This window comes from Pongo abelii, chromosome 2, assembly GCF_028885655.2.
Source record: "Pongo abelii isolate AG06213 chromosome 2, NHGRI_mPonAbe1-v2.0_pri, whole genome shotgun sequence".
Classification (NCBI taxonomy): Eukaryota; Metazoa; Chordata; class Mammalia; order Primates; family Hominidae; genus Pongo; species Pongo abelii.
The window spans coordinates 209,008,125-209,025,436 of NC_085928.1; the positions used below are offsets into that span (position 1 = coordinate 209,008,125).

General features: G+C 42.3%; 2 protein-coding genes and 1 non-coding gene across 24 annotated transcripts in view; 2 read left to right on the top strand and 1 right to left on the bottom strand.

The window, feature by feature from the left end:
- Positions 1-9,671, top strand: part of LRCH3 (leucine rich repeats and calponin homology domain containing 3) — a 108,010-nt gene extending 98,339 nt beyond the window's left edge. For 6 of the 15 annotated variants that reach the window (XM_063722413.1, XM_063722399.1, XM_063722400.1 and 3 more), the window contains one exon: positions 714-3,540. In XM_063722413.1, coding sequence (XP_063578483.1) covers positions 714-917 — 204 coding nt within the window. In that variant the 3' untranslated portion in view covers positions 918-3,540. Of the gene's footprint in view, positions 1-713; positions 3,541-3,712; positions 8,773-9,538 lie in introns of those variants that run through there. The other 9 variants (XM_063722414.1, XM_063722401.1, XM_063722404.1 and 6 more) reach the window with 4 other exon arrangements.
- Positions 9,414-17,312, bottom strand: part of IQCG (IQ motif containing G) — a 69,943-nt gene continuing 62,044 nt past the window's right edge. For all 8 annotated transcript variants that reach the window (XM_063722420.1, XM_024241188.3, XM_024241189.3 and 5 more), the window contains 3 exons: positions 12,891-13,022; positions 11,815-11,916; positions 9,414-10,086 (listed from right to left, as the gene is read on the bottom strand). In XM_063722420.1, the coding sequence (XP_063578490.1) occupies positions 9,952-10,086; positions 11,815-11,916; positions 12,891-13,022 (369 nt within the window). In that variant the 3' untranslated portion in view covers positions 9,414-9,951. The remainder of the gene's footprint in view (positions 10,087-11,814; positions 11,917-12,890; positions 13,023-17,312) is intronic.
- LOC112131284 (U6 spliceosomal RNA) lies at positions 14,788-14,894 on the top strand. The gene has a single exon (XR_002913383.1). It is a non-coding gene; the product is annotated as a U6 spliceosomal RNA (small nuclear RNA).

Consider the following 17,312-nt stretch of genomic DNA (forward strand, 5'->3'; position numbering starts at 1 on the left):
GTTTTTGTCCTTGCATTCTGACCTACTTTTTTTTTTTTTTTTTTTTTAAACAGAGAAGAATGAGTCAGGAAAGAGGTTGCTTCACCACACCTTACTACTTGCAGGCCTCACACGACCCTAAACCAACATCCACTTCTGTGTATTGTATTGTATTTTTTTTTTTTTGAGATGGAGTCTCACTCTGTCACCCAGGCTGGAGTGCAGTGGTGCGATATCGGCTCACTGCAAGCTCCGCCTCCCGGGTTCACGCCATTCTCCTGCCTCAGCCTCCTGCGTAGCTGGGAGTACAGGGATCCGCCACCACGCCTGGCTAACTTTTTGTATTTTTAGTAGAGACGGGGTTTCACTGCCTTAGCCAGGATGGTTTTGATCTCCTGACCTCGTGATCCGCACACCTCAGCCTCCCAAGGTGCTGGGATTACAGGTGTGAGCCACCGCGCCCGGCCTGTGTATTGTATTCTTAATGTTCAGACTAGTCACCAACAAACGAATTTTATTTTGCTATTTAGTAGTAAGATCAGGCTCAGCATGGAGAAGATTCTTTGTAGTTTGGGTTTTCAGCGTTTTATTTTTGTTCCTCAATGTAAAAATGTTACAGGATGTGTATATGTGAATATGACTGAGATGATCATAAGAATTCTATACTGGAATCTGCATTTCTGATCCACTGACTTTGTTTTTCTGTTTTCCTTTCCTGCTCACACTTTGGACAGGACAATCTTTGTTCCCCTTCCGACATCCTTCAGCTAAACCTCAGCGTTAAAAGAACTGTTGAAACGCTCCTTTCTCTTGGGGCACACTCAGAAGAATCCAGTTTTGTCTGTCTCTCTCTGCAGCTTCTGGGTTTTGTGGCATTTTACTGTACTGTGATGTTAACTCTCTGTGTGCTTTATTACTGGCTCTTCCCTGCTCGCTGAAAGATTGCACTCCGGTGACTTTCTGCCTCATTCCTGTGCTTGGTAAAGGAGGTTTGTTTCTCATCCAGAATTATTTACATAAGTGCTTTTTCTCCCTGCTGGCCCTCAAAGAGCTAACCAATAAAGGAAGTAAATCCTTTCCTTATATTTGCAGATGAGCACCCCCTCATGTTAGTAAATATTTATGATTGCTAACAAAGAGTAAAAGACCAGCATTTTTTCTCCTGGTCATCCGTCCATTCTCCTGGCCTGTGGCCTTGTTTCTCTTACCATAAATGCTGAAGCATTTTTACTAATACAGTTCTGAACTTGTACTTCGAATATGACACGTAGAGTTTTATTTCCAAGTCACACAATACAACTCCCATCTGGCTGTTTTTCCGTGCCTCAGCACAAGTGTTGAAATTGTGGAGTGACTGAACCTTTTCAGCAGCTGCTCATGAGGAGAACCGTCGTGCCTTTTTTGGTTTTGGCCGCACCCAGTCACTTAGATTTCTGCTTTGAACTGTGTCCTGAAATCCTGAATCCTCCCTTTGTCGGTAGGCACAGGTCCATCTAAGCATTTGCGGTCTGGATGTTTCAAAGGTATTGGCCATAATTTTAATAATTTTAGTTTGGTCAGAATGTTCAGTTTAAAGATCATGCGGATTCCCTAGACTGCTCTTCTGAGCCCAGTCTATACGCTGTATGTGGTGCACACAAGCAGATGGGCTGGAGCTGGCCTCTCAGGGTGGGCACCTTCCGGATTGACTGTTTGTTATGTGTGACTGAGGTTCACTCCCAGCATTCTGTTTAAAATTGGAATTTATGTGATTTCTAACATATTCAAACCTTCTTAATAGTGAAATAGTAGCAGGAGAAGTATTAGGGCAGCAGTCCCTGTTTTGTGCTCAAGGCAGTGAATATTGTCTAGCTCTTTCAGAATGCTTAGCACTTAGCTGCTGGACGTTAATGCTGGAAACTACTTTATAATTGCGGTTAGATTCTAGTTTCATAAGTGATGTTTCTGAATATTGAGGAACCTTCTGAACTCTGTTAACAAAATTGGGATAAAGGATGAACTCAAGTGTGAAGAGAGATTGTGAGGAGCATAATATCCGGTTGTAGAATTCAGCCTGAGGGGCTCACTGGTTTGGTTTTCTTCCATATGAAATGGGACAGCTATTTTCACAGGTGAAAAAACTGTTCACTATTAATGCTGAAACACTCAACACTGTGATGATGAAAACTTCAGTTTTCTGTGTTAGTAGGTGCCTTTCAGACTGTGGGGAGTTGGGTTAGTTTTATTTTTAAGATGTCTCAGAGTTGAAACACCTGTTAAAAAACACACACAAGCTCTCATGTGGTTTAGGGGTTGTAATTGTACATTCTCTTGAGAACACACAACACTCCCTCTAGTCCAGCTGGGAGGTGAGCGTGCTCTAGAAAGCATAGGCTTCTGAGTGTGAACACCGGGCCGCGCAGGTCCTAGGGCGCTGCTGAGAGGAAGAGATGAGGGAATCAGCCTTGGAGAAAGCACGTCTCTTCCGACAGCAAAACACCGGGCAGGTTCATTTTAAATATCGTTTATCTAGACTTGCAGTTGCACTCAAAGTATTTCTACAAAGTTGCTAGTTTTATTAGATCAAAAGATTACAGTTACCTCATTTTATCAAAATAAGTATGAAATAAAAAGTAAGCACAAGTACCAATAACTGCCTCAAAAATAAATACTTGTTATATATTTTATTGTAACTGGTTTTATAAAATTTCCTAGTAATATCGTCTCAATGAAAAGCAAAAAAAAAACAACTAGTTGTTTTCTTTAACAAACATGTATAATCTTTTTTTAGTGGCAGCAGAATTCTATATTCTGTTCTTTGTAAGAGCAATCTCTTTTCTTTCGGAATATTTAATCTTAACAGAAAGTCAGTGATACATGCTGTTCTTAAGATTTGCCTTTTTCTCTCACAAGAAAGGATTAACCTAACAAATTAATGATGCACACATTAAGGAAGTGTTTACCTTCCTTAAGCAAACATTGTAAACACTTTTCACATGTTGTTGGTAATCAACAATGTTCCTGCCTAAGCTTACATAGTAGTTCCCTGGAATAATTTAGGCTGTTAAATACCAGGATATTAAATCCTTTACATTTTCAAATACTATTCCTTTTTAATTCTGTAATTCGGATTTTTAATTCAGACAGGCCCTTCCATGAATTATTCAAATTAGGGGGAAGTTTCTCAAGAGCTCAGGATACACTGAGTTCCTTGCCCTGTCTGGTCTGGGAACCCCGGTTTTCACAGTCAGGATTATAATGCAGATAGCGTAGAACTCATGCAGGCTGAGTTATGTTTTCAAACTATCTTTCATTCCTGTGGTAGGGAACTTACCCTCAAGTGTAATATCTTTCATTCTTGAGCCATCTGGTAGCGTGGAATTGTTTTTCTATTTTTCACCTGCCTATTTTATAGACCTGTATTGACCTTTTATTCATCAGAGATAAAGGATGTTGCTTTCACCCTGCGGTATTGTTTTCCCTCTGTTGTATGTATAAATATATGCTACTTGTCAATTTTCCAATTTTGAAAATGATCTGTATGTACTTTTAGTTGTATTAATAAAGTGACAGTGAGTGTCAGACACCATCTCTCTAACTCGTATTTACACTGAGGTCAGTTTCCCAGGTACTAATTTTCATATCTAAGTTAATGATTATGAAGGGGAGAAGTGCTTATTTTTTCCTTTCAGTTCTATGATATTCATCCGATTTTCTTTTTTGTTTGTTTTCATGTTACGTTGTCCCATTTCAGGAGCAATTATGTTTGCCTCTCCACATTTTAGAAGAGAAAGGTTTGAGCCAGGTTGCAGTGACGGTCCAGGCTCTCCTGGAACTTGCCCCACCCAAGCAACAGCAGCACCAGTTATCTGCTGTTTGAGGATCCCCAGGACCGTGGGCACTGGCCTGGCCAAAACAAGGAACAGGACACCGTGATTGCTGCTGCCAGCTGTCTGCTTAAACAAAGCTCTTATGTGTTCTCAGAAGGGACCATTCCCATGATTCCTAACAGGAATATTTTGCTTCATTTCTCCATTTTAGGGGAGGTTATTTCCATTTCCATTGAATTTTTTTACGAAGACACCATTGGTTTTCTCAGATGAAACTTCTCTTACTGAAAACCCAGCACCTAACCTGGCTGTGTTTTCCTGGAGAGCAGGTATATTTCACGTGCCAGAAAGCACATCTGCGTTAGGCACAAGCATGCTGTGCCGTTGTTTTTACCTGCTCCCAAGACAACTGGTCTGCTGGTTTCTAAACTTGGTTGTTCATTGGAATCTCCTGGAGTATTTGTTAAAATACAGATTCACATTCAGTAGATCTGGGTAAGGCCTAGGAATCTGCATTTTCAACAACCATTGTACATGTTTTTGTTAGAGAAGGAGTTCTGCTCAGTTGCCCAGGCTGGAGTGCAGTGGCACAATCTCGGCTCACTACAACCTCCGCCTCCCGGGCTCAAGCGATTCTCCTGCCTCAGCCTACCAAGTAGCTGGGACAACAGGCGCCCGCCACCATGCCTGGCTAATTTTTTTGTATTTTTAGTAGAGATGGGGTTTTGCCATGTTGGCCAGGCTGGTCTCAAACTCCTGACTTCAAGTGATCCACCTGCCTCAGCCTCCCAAAATGCTGGGATTACAGGCGTGAGCCACTGCGCCCGGCCTCCCAGAGTGCTGGGATGACAGGCGTGAGCCACTGTGCCCAGCGCCCGACCCATTGCACGTGTTTTTCACGTAGTGGAAACCACTGTTGAAAGCTAGATATTTGTATGTTTGGCGGGGAGGGTAATGGCCCTGCTGCCTTTTTCACCCACATTTAAAATCAAAAGCTATATTATGAGGAGTTGGACTGTTCTGTCAAAGGCAAAACAAAAATAATATAGAAGGCCTAGGTTTTGCATAGTCTTCTTTTTTTTTTAAGAGTTGGAGTCTTGCCGTATTGCCCAGGCTGGTCTGAAACTCCTGGGCTCAACTGATCCTCCCGCCTCAGCCTCCCAAAGTGCTGGGATTACTGGAGTGAGCCACCGGGTCTGGCCCAAATTTTGCATAGTAAAACAGTGAAACAGATACAGTTGTTTTAAGGTCTGTGTTCTAGGCCTCCCTTCAACTGCAGTCATACCATCATAGAGGATGGTTCTATGTCATCCTGTTATCTGGACATTATAATAAACAACAAACCCTCTATACACAGGTTCCACATCCTGAAGCTGAATCATAGAGGATGGTTCTATGTCATCCTGTTATCTAGACATTATCAACAACAAGCCCTCTATATACAGTTTCCAAATCCTGAAGCTGATAGCACACTTGTTCTCACTGAGCCTCCCTCCCCGCCCTTCTGCTGCTCCTCAGACATCTGGGCCTGCAGACACATTGCAGTCACAGCACATACACTTCTAGCCCGGAAAAGCCTAGTTTCTTGTATTTCTTTCAGGTAACTGCCAGTTTCTGTGGCTGAATTAAAGCACTTACGGCATCTTCCTAGCTGGGTGTGGTGGCTCACGCCTGGAATCTCAGCACTTCGGGAGGCTGAGGTGGGCAGATCACCTGAAGTTGGGAGTTAGAGACCAGCCTGACCAACATGGAGAAACCCCGTCTCTACTAAAAATACAAAGTTAGCTGGGTGTGGTGGTGCACGCCTGTAATCCCAGCTACTCGGGAGGCTGAGGCAGGAGAATCGCTTGAACCCAGGAGGCGGAGGTTGTGGTGAGCCAAGATCGTGCCATCGCACCCCAGCCTGGGCAACAAAAGCGAAATTCCATCTCAAAAAAAAAAACGCGCCCCATCTGGCTCCACCACTAGCGCCTTTATATACTCAATGATGGGTGGAGGAAAAGGGCCCAAGGGCTCACACCGCACAGGAGCCTTTACGCAAGTTTCAGCTAGTTTTCCTTCCCCTGCATTTTGAACTCCTTTTAGTTGTTGGTGATATCCTTTGGTGTTCACTGCCTTTGTAAAACAAATAAAGTAAGCGGAAGATATCCTTTTGTTTCTGTAGTTGTTAACTGTTCTGGATTTTCTTTACAATGCATCCATTTGGGCATAATGTTATCCCTCTTTTTATCAGGTAAATGTAGCATCTAAAAATAGCTTTGGATCAAATCATGTTGAGTACCTGGTCAAAGTAATGTTTTCTTCCTTGTTCTTGCAGAGAAACAAATTTATCAGAACATTACCACTTGACCAGGTTTAAAATTGTATAACAGGCTGGGCATGGCGGCTCATGCCTATAATCCCAGCACTTTTGGAAACTGAGGCAAGAGGATCACTTGAGCCCAGGAGTTTGAGAGCAGCCTGGGCAACATAGCAAGACCCTGTCTCCCCAAAATTAAAAAAAACAGGCGTGGTGGCACCTGCCTGTACTCCCAGCTACTCAGGAGGCTAGGGTGGGAGGATCACTTGAGCCTGGGAGGTCGAGGCTACAGTGAGCCATGGCTGCACCACTGCACTCCAGCCTGGGCAACAGAGTGAGACACCCATCTCTAAAAATAAAATAAATTGTATAACATACAACATCTAAGTTCAATGCCCAATCTTATAGAACAAAAGTAAAATGTCCTTATGTAAGACCCCATTATATTTGCAGTTCCCAGCAGACCCACCGACTCTTATATACCCTTATATAACTTGTTTAGAATTTAGCCGTGTGCATTTTTAAACTGTATTTGTCAACATTAAGCCTCAGTACAGTCTTCAAATTATATGCCACCAGAAATGAAACTCAGCAAAAGACAGGATTGTTTTTAACATATGCAAGCCAGTCTGGCCAACATGGTGAAACCTTGTCTCTACTAAAAATACAAAAATTAGCCAGGCGTGGTGGTGGGCACCTGTAATCCCAGCTACTTGGGAGGCTGAGGCACAAGAATCGCTTCAACCTGGAAGGCGAAGGTTGCAGTGGGCTGAGATTGTGCCACTGCACTCCAGCCTGGGCAACAGAGCAAGACTCTGTCTCAAAAAAAAAAAAAAAAAAAACCCACCAAACCAAAAACATAGTATGCAAGGAATAATTCTAGAAGACATTACATAATGCAATACTTGCAACATTTGCAACTAATTTTCCCATAGGGATAAATGGAAATTTCAACTTATTTCAAATTTTGCACATATTATGAAACCTTATTAATGTATTTTTATCAAACTAAATCAGATTTGTATTTGAATTGTTAGGAAAAACCACGTGCAGTTTTGGCTGATAATTGAAGGAAAAATACAAAATACTTTGAATTTTTTTTCTCTTTTTTCAAACACTCTGCAGAGGTATGAAGGTATGAATTTCTTTTTTGTGTCAAGTTACAAAAACGAATCATGATGCTTTTGTTGGGAGAATTTTTGTATTCAGTATTTTGTATGTACCTTTTTTTTAAAAATTGGAAAGCACAATTCGGTTTAACATTTAGCTTTGCTTGACTCCAGTGTAAGATGAAGATGACCCTGTCACGGCTCCCCTGACCTGAAGCAGAGCCCTTCCCATCACTGACAGTGTCGGGGGTTGAGAGCCCCCCAGCAGAGGCCTTCCCATCACTGACAGTGTCAGGAGTTGAGAGCCCCCCAGCAGAGCCCTTCCCATCACTGACAGTGTCGGGGGCTGAGAGCCCCCCAGCAGAGCCCTTCCCATCACTGACAGTGTCGGGGGCTGAGAGCTCCCCCAGCAGAGCCCTTCCCATCACTGACAGTGTCTGGGGCTGAGAGCACCCCAGCAGAGCTTTTCCCATCACTGACAGTGTCGGGGGTTGAGAGCCCCCCCAGCAGAGCCCTTCCCATCACTGACAGTGTCTGGGGCTGAGAGCTCCCCCAGCAGAGCCCTTCCCATCACTGACAGTGTCTGGGGCTGAGAGCACCCCAGCAGAGCTTTTCCCATCACTGACAGTGTCGGGGGTTGAGAGCCCCCCCAGCAGAGCCCTTCCCATCACTGACAGTGTCTGGGGCTGAGAGCACCCCAGCAGAGCTTTTCCCATCACTGACAGTGTTGGGGGTTGAGAGCCCCCCCAGCAGAGCCCTTCCCATCACTGACAGTGTCTGGGGCTGAGAGCACCCCAGCAGAGCTTTTCCCATCACTGACAGTGTCGGGGGTTGAGAGCCCCCCAGCAGAACCCTTCCCATCACTGACAGTGTCGGGGGCTGAGAGCTCCCCCAGCAGAGCCCTTCCCATCACTGACAGTGTCGGGGGCTGAGAGCTCCCCCAGCAGAGCCCTTCCCATCACTGACAGTGTCGGCGGCTGAGAGCCCCCCCAGCAGAGCCCTTGCTACCTACAGAGATTTTCTGTCAGCAGTTTCCCAGTATTTCAGACTCATAATCTGTGTTTAGCACTCCAGTGTTCTCTTGTAATACCCAGGTCTGGAAACGACCCATGGAAAGAGGGGCCTTTGTATTCTGCTAGAACACAGAGCATAGTAGTAGATCACTTTTCTGAAGAGCTTTTTAAAATACAGCTAATCAAAGAGTTTGCGATTTCTCTTTTCTACAGCTCAGCAGTGACTAATGATGTGTGACTATGCTAATGAATTTGATGAATTCGTAAAAACTAAGTGCTTAAATGGTTATAGAAATGAAAACATGGATATTTAGAAGCCTTTCTATATACACAGTGCAGTGAGATGGTTTACAGCAAATTTCATTTTATTTCTGAAAATGTAAACATGTAATTAGTGAAAGATTTTGTAAAACATTGTCCTGTATTTGTATGTCTGTAAATATATTGCATAAGTTCTAAGTATAAATATGTCAGTATCGTGTATGTTATTTTAAATTGCCTGTATGCCACTTTATACGTTGACATTCAAATAAAAGCCAACACTTCAGTGGCATGTAATAAAAGCTGACTGGAGAGTGTTCATACCTGAGGTGTGGTTCCCTTGGCAAAGGTGAATCAAGGAAAGGACATCTTATTTCCAGAGGGAATGTCAGCAGAAATGGGGGCTTCAGGACAGGCTTTTGAGATCAAATTCATTTTCTTAAGGAAGTACAGATATCAAGACTGAGCTTTATTTGGAGTTAGATAGAAGGCTTAATTCAGGAAATGTATGTGACACATTAGGACAACTTTGCTCTTGGAAGCCTTTAGCATCCCAAGGCATTGTTTTGACTCATCAAGGCAAGCATGATCTGGTGGACGCATTTTTTTTCTAGGAGAAGAGGGAGAGTGACAGCTTTCCTATTTGCCAGGCACAAGTTAGATATTTTCACACACCTGATTTCTTTTCATGTTAACACTCCATAAAGTGGGGATTGGTGGCCCTAGTGTTCCACTTGTCAAAAATATCTCCAAACTAGCCTTCCAGAGAACCTGTATCCCCATCTTTACAGTTTGTAAAGTTGTATATCCTAACATCCTATTTCTAGCTTGTATTTATAATTGGTATCCCTGTTTCCTAGAAAAGTTGCTGAAGCAGCTTATAACTGGATATGTATTCCATGCCATTTTCACCTGAATAAAAACACCAAAGTGACGATAAATCTAAAAGGCAGGCAGGAACCAACATTTATTAAAACTTTGCTGTGTATATATTATGCTGGACAGCTAGTAACATCATATTGTAATTCCTACTGAATACTTTTGCTCATAAGAGTTTTTTCACTACAGACAAATTGGGTAAAATCAGAATCAGACATTACAGGAATTACTGAAGTTTTAATGCATCACTGTAACTAAGCCAATGAACTCCTTTGTTCTGCTGAGAAAGAGCAAGAAGAATGAATCTTCACAGGACTACCAGAAACTTCTTCCCAAAAAGGTATGAGGAAGCCCTAAGTCAATGGTATAATCCTAAATCAGGGTTTGAAAACCCACCTAACAGGCAGAGTGAAATTAACAGGCCAAGTGAAATTAACAGCCCGAGTGAAATTAACAGCCCGAGTGAAATCAGGCTTCCCTGGGAAAGTCTCAATAGGAAACAACCTGTAGATGAGTCATCTTTGAGGTACCAGGTGTTTCTTAACTCTCTCCAAGTCCTTCCCCCTCCAGAATACCAGCGGAAAACACAGAAGAGAACTTGGTCACTTCTTCTTGCCTCTCCTCTTATCCTTGCCTTTACCTTTGCCTTTTGAATCCTTGCTATCAACTTTGTCTTTAGGCATCTTGAAACCACCAATTTCTCTCCGTATCATAGTGCCTCGCCACCAGGCCTGGAGCTGGAAGAGAAAAGGGGAGTGAGTACGATGTATACTATGCCTGACAAGCTGCATTCTTTCCACATAAAGGGACTGTTGAATAAAGTAACTTCTGTCTGACAAACAGTCTCTCTCCAGGACATGGAAGTAGCCAGGCACGTAAATCACTGCAGCGATGCTCTCCTGTCGTGCAGGACCCGGAGCTTAAGCCATGGACTCAAGAGTGAAGTTCTCAAGTAAAAATAAAAGGAATCTGATTTGGCCTATTTTTTCTTCACCCTTAGAAATCTGACTTCCTTATACTGCTTTCCTTGAAGAAAGTCCAGGTTCCCCATACTTAACAGCTATTTGAACCAAAAAGAATGTTAGTTACCTAGGCCAAGGGTAAAAGCACTCAGCCAAAAATGCGCAGATAATGCCAGGTGCGGTGGCTCATGCCTGTAGTCCCAGCACTTTGGGAGGCTGAGGTGGGCAGATCACTTTGAGCTCAAGGGTTTGAGACCAGCCTGGGCAACATGGCAAGACCCTGTCTCTACAAAAATACAAAAAAGAAAAAAAATTAGCCAGGCCTGGTGGCTTGTGCCTATAGTCCCAGCTGCTTGGGAGGCTGAGGCGGGAGGATCTCTTAAGCCTGGGAAGCAGAGGTTGCAGTGAGCAGAGATTGCACCACTGCACTCCAGCCTGAGTGACAAAGTGAGATGCTGTCTAAAAAAAAAAAAAAAAAAAAACACAGATAAGTCTAGATGACTTTTATAGGCTTGCTTGTGCATTTCGTATCTTTAGTGATTGCTTAAAAGATCAGTTGTCCTAGTACTTTTGAAAAAGATTTAGCTTTCTTGAATATCTTGGTTTTTAGATAACAGTTGTTCTCAATACAGTCTCCACTGCTTTAAAGTCAGACTAAACCCTAAAGACTGGAAGCAAATCCACTAGTGAAAAGAAAGCAAATGTGCTCTTCAGCTCGTTCTTAACATGTTTGTTGTAAATTCAGGAATACTGACAAGTTTTATGGGGAAACACCATTGAAACTTGATAAATACTTGCTACTTACACATCTGACTCCTTATGGGAAGCTCAACTTTGGGTCTGGATACCTGGTCCAGAATGTGATATAAAACGTAACTATTTTAGTTCACCCCTAATATACAACCCAAACTATAGTGTACCCACTAGGGCCTCAACCTTCAGAGAGAAGGGCCAGCTCTGGACAGGTTCCGTCCAGCTTTCGGTTTTTGCTTGGGAGTATTTCACGTGATCTGTGACCTGCAAGTTTCATCATCACCGAGACACACAAGTTCACATAAAACTAAAAGATCTCTATTTTTTTCTAATTTGCTGCTTATCCTTCCCACCTAAGCAGCTTGTATCAGAACCCAGCAGAGAGTCTGGGCTGATGTATAAGCAAGATTTTAAGAAGTAGGAAGATATTAAAAAGAATCATTCTGTCAAGAGCTGGTTTTGGTTAGACATAGTAATCTTATATTTCGTCTCTGGGCCTAGGTTTTGCTTCCGCTGCTAACCACTTCTTTTTCCCCAGATGAAGAGCTGGGGGCACGTCCTTTTCTATGTTAACTGTCTCCCTGCGCCATGCACTGTGTGGGCAAATTCTAATAATAACAAAAGTCCATGCTGCTTCTCAGATCTGCAGTTCCTTGGTATACTGAGATGCATTTGATAATGAATGAGAAATGCTTTTGTGTTCCTCAGTGTTAGGCCAGCTGTGGCGAGATACTGATTGTGGTTCTTTACCTTTATAACACTCTTTAATTCCAAGAGATCCTGTTCTACCTTCTTCTTGCTCCTCTCCTTTTCTATACGATCTTCAATGATGACCTGTTCATACTCTCTTATCTGCAAAGATAGACATTCATCATTTATTACAGTACTCTCTTGGGTAAGCTGTAGCCCAGCCAGCCCTGCACTTTTAATATAAAATTTCAAAATAAAACATGCTCAATCTAAAGATAAACCAAAGAAAAAAAAGTAATAGATTCCTAGATGGTAAATATTCACATATTAACTTTATAATTGTTCCCAAAACTTTTTCAGCTTTAATAATTCAAATTTGTTCTATCTTTTATAAAAAATGAAATATGAATTAATGTGTGATAAATGACCTCAAAATAATATGGATTGTTTTTTAAACTTTGGGAAAATGTACATATACAAATAGCTGTCTTTTTTGTTTGTTTGTTTTGAGACAGAGTCTCACTCTGTCTGTCACCCAGGCTGGAGTGCAGTGGCGCAGTCTTGGCTCACTGCAACCTCCGCCTCCTGGGTTCAAGTGATTCTTGTGCCTCAGCCTCCTGAATAGCTGGAATTACAGCCACGTGCCACCATGCATGGCTAATTTTTGTATTTTTAGTAGAGATAGGGTTTTGCCATGTTACCCAGGTTGGTCTCAAACTCCTGATCTCTAGTGATCTGCTCGCCTCGGCCTCCCAAAGTGCTGGGATTACAGGCGTCAGCCACCATGCCCAGCAGTAGCTGACTTTTGAAAGAAATTTAGGAAGTTCTGCACTTATTCCATAATGAAACCATAATCACAAGCTTGTTAGAAATCATCACTGACTGTCTCCAGAGGTCATAAACTAAGAATAATCACAATATCTGTCTCAAGGGGCTGCGCGGGTAGCACCTTGGACAGAGTAGGCACTACGTAAGTCAGCTACTGCAGCTGTCCCCGTCAGCAGCAGCAGCAGCATCTAAAAAGAATTCTGGTGCTTTATAAGCGCACCTCTACTTTTGACCCCAAATAGCAATACCCAGCCACCGTGGCTTATTTGCCACTCCCTCCTCAGTGAGCGCCCTGATTCCTTCCTTACCATCTTTGCCAGGTCTTGAAGGTGTGCTAAGTCACTGGCCTTTGCGGCTTTGAGAGCATTTAGTTCATTCTGTTTCATTTCTGTGTCCTTATCATATTTCTCCATCCAGAACTCTAGCCTCTCCTCAAGTTTCTATTTGGAAAGAATATGAAAACATGGCATTCAGCAGACACAAAACACTGTATACTGTATGATTCCACTTATGTAAGTTTCAAGAATAAGCAAAACTTTCTATAGTGAGAGAAGTCAGAACAGTAGTTACTTACCTGGGTGGAGAGTTGGATTTCTGATTGGGAATGGGGGTGAGGGAGACTTTGGGATGCTGTAAATGTTCTCTGTATCTTTATCCAGGTGGTGTTTACATGAATGTGTATACATAACTGTTCATCAAACTATACACTAAGTACTTACACATTTTACTTGTATGTTAGTGAATTTAAAAATAGGGGGCCAGGCGCGGTGGCTCACGCCTGTACTCCCAGCACTTTGGGAGGCTGAGGTGGGCGGATCACCTGCGGTCAGGAGTTCGAGACCAGTCTGACCAACGTGGAGAAGCCCCGTCTCTACTAAAAATGCAAAATTAGCCAGGCATGGTGGTGCATGCCTGTAATCCCAGCTACTCGGGAAGCTGAGGCAGGAGAATCATTTGAATCCAGGAGGTGGAGGTTGCAGTAAGCCCAGATCATGCCATTGCACTCCAGCCTGGGCAATAAGAGCGAAACTCCATCTCAAAAAAAAAAAAAAAAAATAGGGGGAGGAGGGTAATCTAGATGTCTGGATAAGGGAAGTTGCAATGAAGAGGAAACAAAAGGTATGTAGAAAAGTCTGAAGGATAAGGAATAGCATCGGATATCTCTTTAATTGACAGCACTAAATCCTAGTCAAGAAGGATACAATGTCTTCAGAATTCTAAAAGAAAATGAATGTAGGGCCGGGCGCGGTGGCTCATGTCTGGAATCCCAGCACTTTGGGAGGCCGAGGTGGGCAGATCACAGAGTCAGGAGATTGAGACCATCCTGGCTAACACGGTGAAACCCTGCCTCTACTAAAACTACAAAAAAAAAAAAAAAAAAAAAAAAGGCCAGGCATGGTAGTGGGCACCTGTAATCCCAGCTACTTAGGAGGCTGAGGCAGGAGAATCACTTCAACCCAGGAGACAGAGGTTGCAGTGAGCCAAGATTGCACCACAGCACTTTAGCCTGGGTGACAGAGCGAGACTCCGTCTCCAAAAAAAAAAAAAAAAAAACAGAAAAAGAAAGAAAAGAAAATGAATGTGAATCAAAGATTCTACATATAGCCAACCCAGCATTCAAATGTAAAGGAAAGAAAAACTATACTCAATCTTTCTGAGAGAGTTATTCAAGGATGTACTACTGTAGCAAAATGAAACATATATTAAGAAATGGAAGAGAACCAGTAAAACATGTATTTAAGCTATGTGATACTTTTTAATCATAAATCATAATTCAGAATTAAAATCCCAAAGTAGGCAGGATAGTCTAGTTGAATCTAGTTGAAAGAGCACAACTCTGGCACTGAAAGAAAGTTTACTTAAATTCTCTAAGCTTCTGGTTCCCTCATATGTAAAATTCTATACCTAGCCAATAATACAGTATTACTATTACAGTCATAGTACAAACCTCAGAGGGTTGTTGTGATGCTGAAATAATCCTTGTGAAGTCCACCCACAATGTGCATATATATACATAATATCTGCATATATTATCACTATATATATTTACATATAAAATGAATGATTTCAACATGGGATGAAGAGAGAGAGAACAGGTAAGTGAAGTCTTTGCCTTAATAAAGGCAAAAGAAGATATAAACATTGACTAACTCTCGACAGAGAAATTTTAAAAGTATAAAAATATATGTTCACATTTTAAGAGTTGTGCTCACTTCAGTAACATATATACCAAAATTGGAACAATACAGAGATGATTAGCATGGCTCCTGTGCAAGAGTGACACACAAATTTGTGAAGCATTCCATATTTGTGTACTTTCTAGAAACAAAAAATGTAAAGGTTACCCCTAAAAGAACAGAAATGTGTAACTTTCAGACTCAGGGACGATGCACCTCAAGAGTGAGACATTGAGAGGTTCCTTAGGTGGCACATAGCATAGAATTTTTTAAAAACATGGCTATAGTCAATCATTGCGATTACACTGAGTGGGGTGGCTTGTGCCTGTAATCCCAGTGGTTTGGAAGGCAGAGATGGGAGGACTGCTTGAGGCCAGGAGTTTGAGGCCACCCTGAGCAACATAGCGAGACCCCATCTCTACAAAAATGTTTTTAATTAGCCAGGTATGGTGGTGCCTGTGGTCTCAGCTACTCAGGGCCGAGGCAGGGTGATTACCTCAGCCCAGGATTTGAGGGTGCAGTGAGCTATGATTACGCCACTGCATTCCAGTCTGGGCAATGGAATGAGACCCAGTCTCTTAAAAAAAAAAAAATCTGATTATGTTAGAAAAACATGTCAGTTTGGTGCTATCACATCTCTTACATCTTCTCTTTCTTACTCTTGTTAACACTTAAAACAAAAACAAAAACAAAAAAAAAACAAAGAGGGAACAGGCTCCAGACAGGCAAAAAGGTCTGGCTACAAGGTAATAACATCATTTGGTATTTTTTGCAATTCTATTTACATTATTTTATTTATTCATTTACTTTGAGATAAGGTCTGGATCTGTCACCCAGGCTGGAGTACAATGGCACAATCTTAGTTCACTGCAACCTCCATCTCCAGGGCTCAAGTCATCCTCCCATCTCAGCCTTCTCAGCAGCTAGGACTACAGGTGTGCAACACCATGTCCGGCTACTTTCTTATATTTTTTGATAGTGATGGGGTCTCATTATGTTGCCCGGGCTGATCTCAAACTCCCAAGCGATTCACCCACTTCAGCCTCCCAAATTGCTGGGATTACAAGTGTGAGGCACCATGCCCAGCCTATTTATACTAATTTCTATTTATGGAAGGTGATACTAGTTTTTCCTTTTATAGTAATGATATAAAAATCTTAATTTAAAATGAATTAATTTATCTGTTTAGGTGAGTAATTAGGTAGAAAATATTGACCGGGTGCCATGGCTCACACTATAATCCCAGCCAGCATTTTGGGAGGCCAAGCAGGTGGATTTCTTGAGTCCGAGAGTTTGAGATCAGCCTTGGCAACATGGCAAAACCCCATCGCTACAAAAAATAGGAAAATAATTAGCCAGGCACGGTAGCATGCATTTGTAGTTCCAGCTACTTGGGAGGCTGAGGCAAGAGGATCACTTGAGCCCAGGATGCAGAGGTTGCAGTGAACCGAGATTGCGCCATTGCACTCCAGCCTGGGCAACAGAACAAGACCCTGTCTCAAAAAAAAAAAAAAAAAAAAAGAGAAGATATTAATTAATTACTGCAACTGGGATGCATTGTGGGGAAAAAAATGAAAAGTTAAAAAAAAAAAAAAAGGCTGGGCACAGTGGCTCACACCTGTAATGCCAGCACTTTGGGAGGCCAAGGTGGGCAGATCACCTGAGGTTGGGAGTTTGAGACCAGCCTGACCAACATGGAGAAACCCCGTCTCTACTGAAAATACAAAAAATTAGCCGGGTGTGGCAGCACATGCCTGTAATCCCAGCTACTTTGGAGGCTGAGGCAGGAGAAATGCTTGAACCCAGGAGGTGGAGGTTGTGGTGAGCCAAGATTGTGTCATTGCACTCCAGCCTGAGCAACAAGAGCGAAACTCCGTCAAAAAAAAAAAAAAAATTAATAAGTAACAGGTGGTATACAGATATTACAAAACTATGAGAATGGCATGCAAATAACTAGAGTTTGGCAAAAAATTGAACAATAAAAATTCTATCAATCCAAGAAAAGAAGGAAACAAAGTAGAAAAATTAATTACAAACAAATGAAAAATCACAATAAAAGTAAGCTGGGGTAAATCCTTTTGTCTTAGTGCATTCCAGCTGCTATAACAGAATACCAGAGACTGGGTGGCTCATAAACAAATTGATTTGTCACAGTTCTGGAGGCTGGGAAGTCCCAAACGAAGGCACTGGCAAATCCCGTGTCTGGTGAGGGCCTGCTTCCTAGACTGCCATCTCTGTGCTGTAACTTCACTTGGCAGAATGGGCAAGGGATTTTTCTGAGGTCTCTTTTTTAAGGGCACTAATCTTATTCATTAGAGTTTCACCCCTATCACCTTGGGAATTTGGATTTCAACATATGGATTTGGGGGACATAAACATTGAGCCCACTGTACTAACCCTCTAAAAGAAAAACTTTATTCCCCCTAAAAAAAAATCCAGCTATGAACTACTTAGAGAACTACATGCCCTTGACATGTGGGGATTATTGCAATTCAAGGTGAGATTTGGGTGGGGACACAGAACCAAACCATATCAGATGGTGTTTTTATAAAG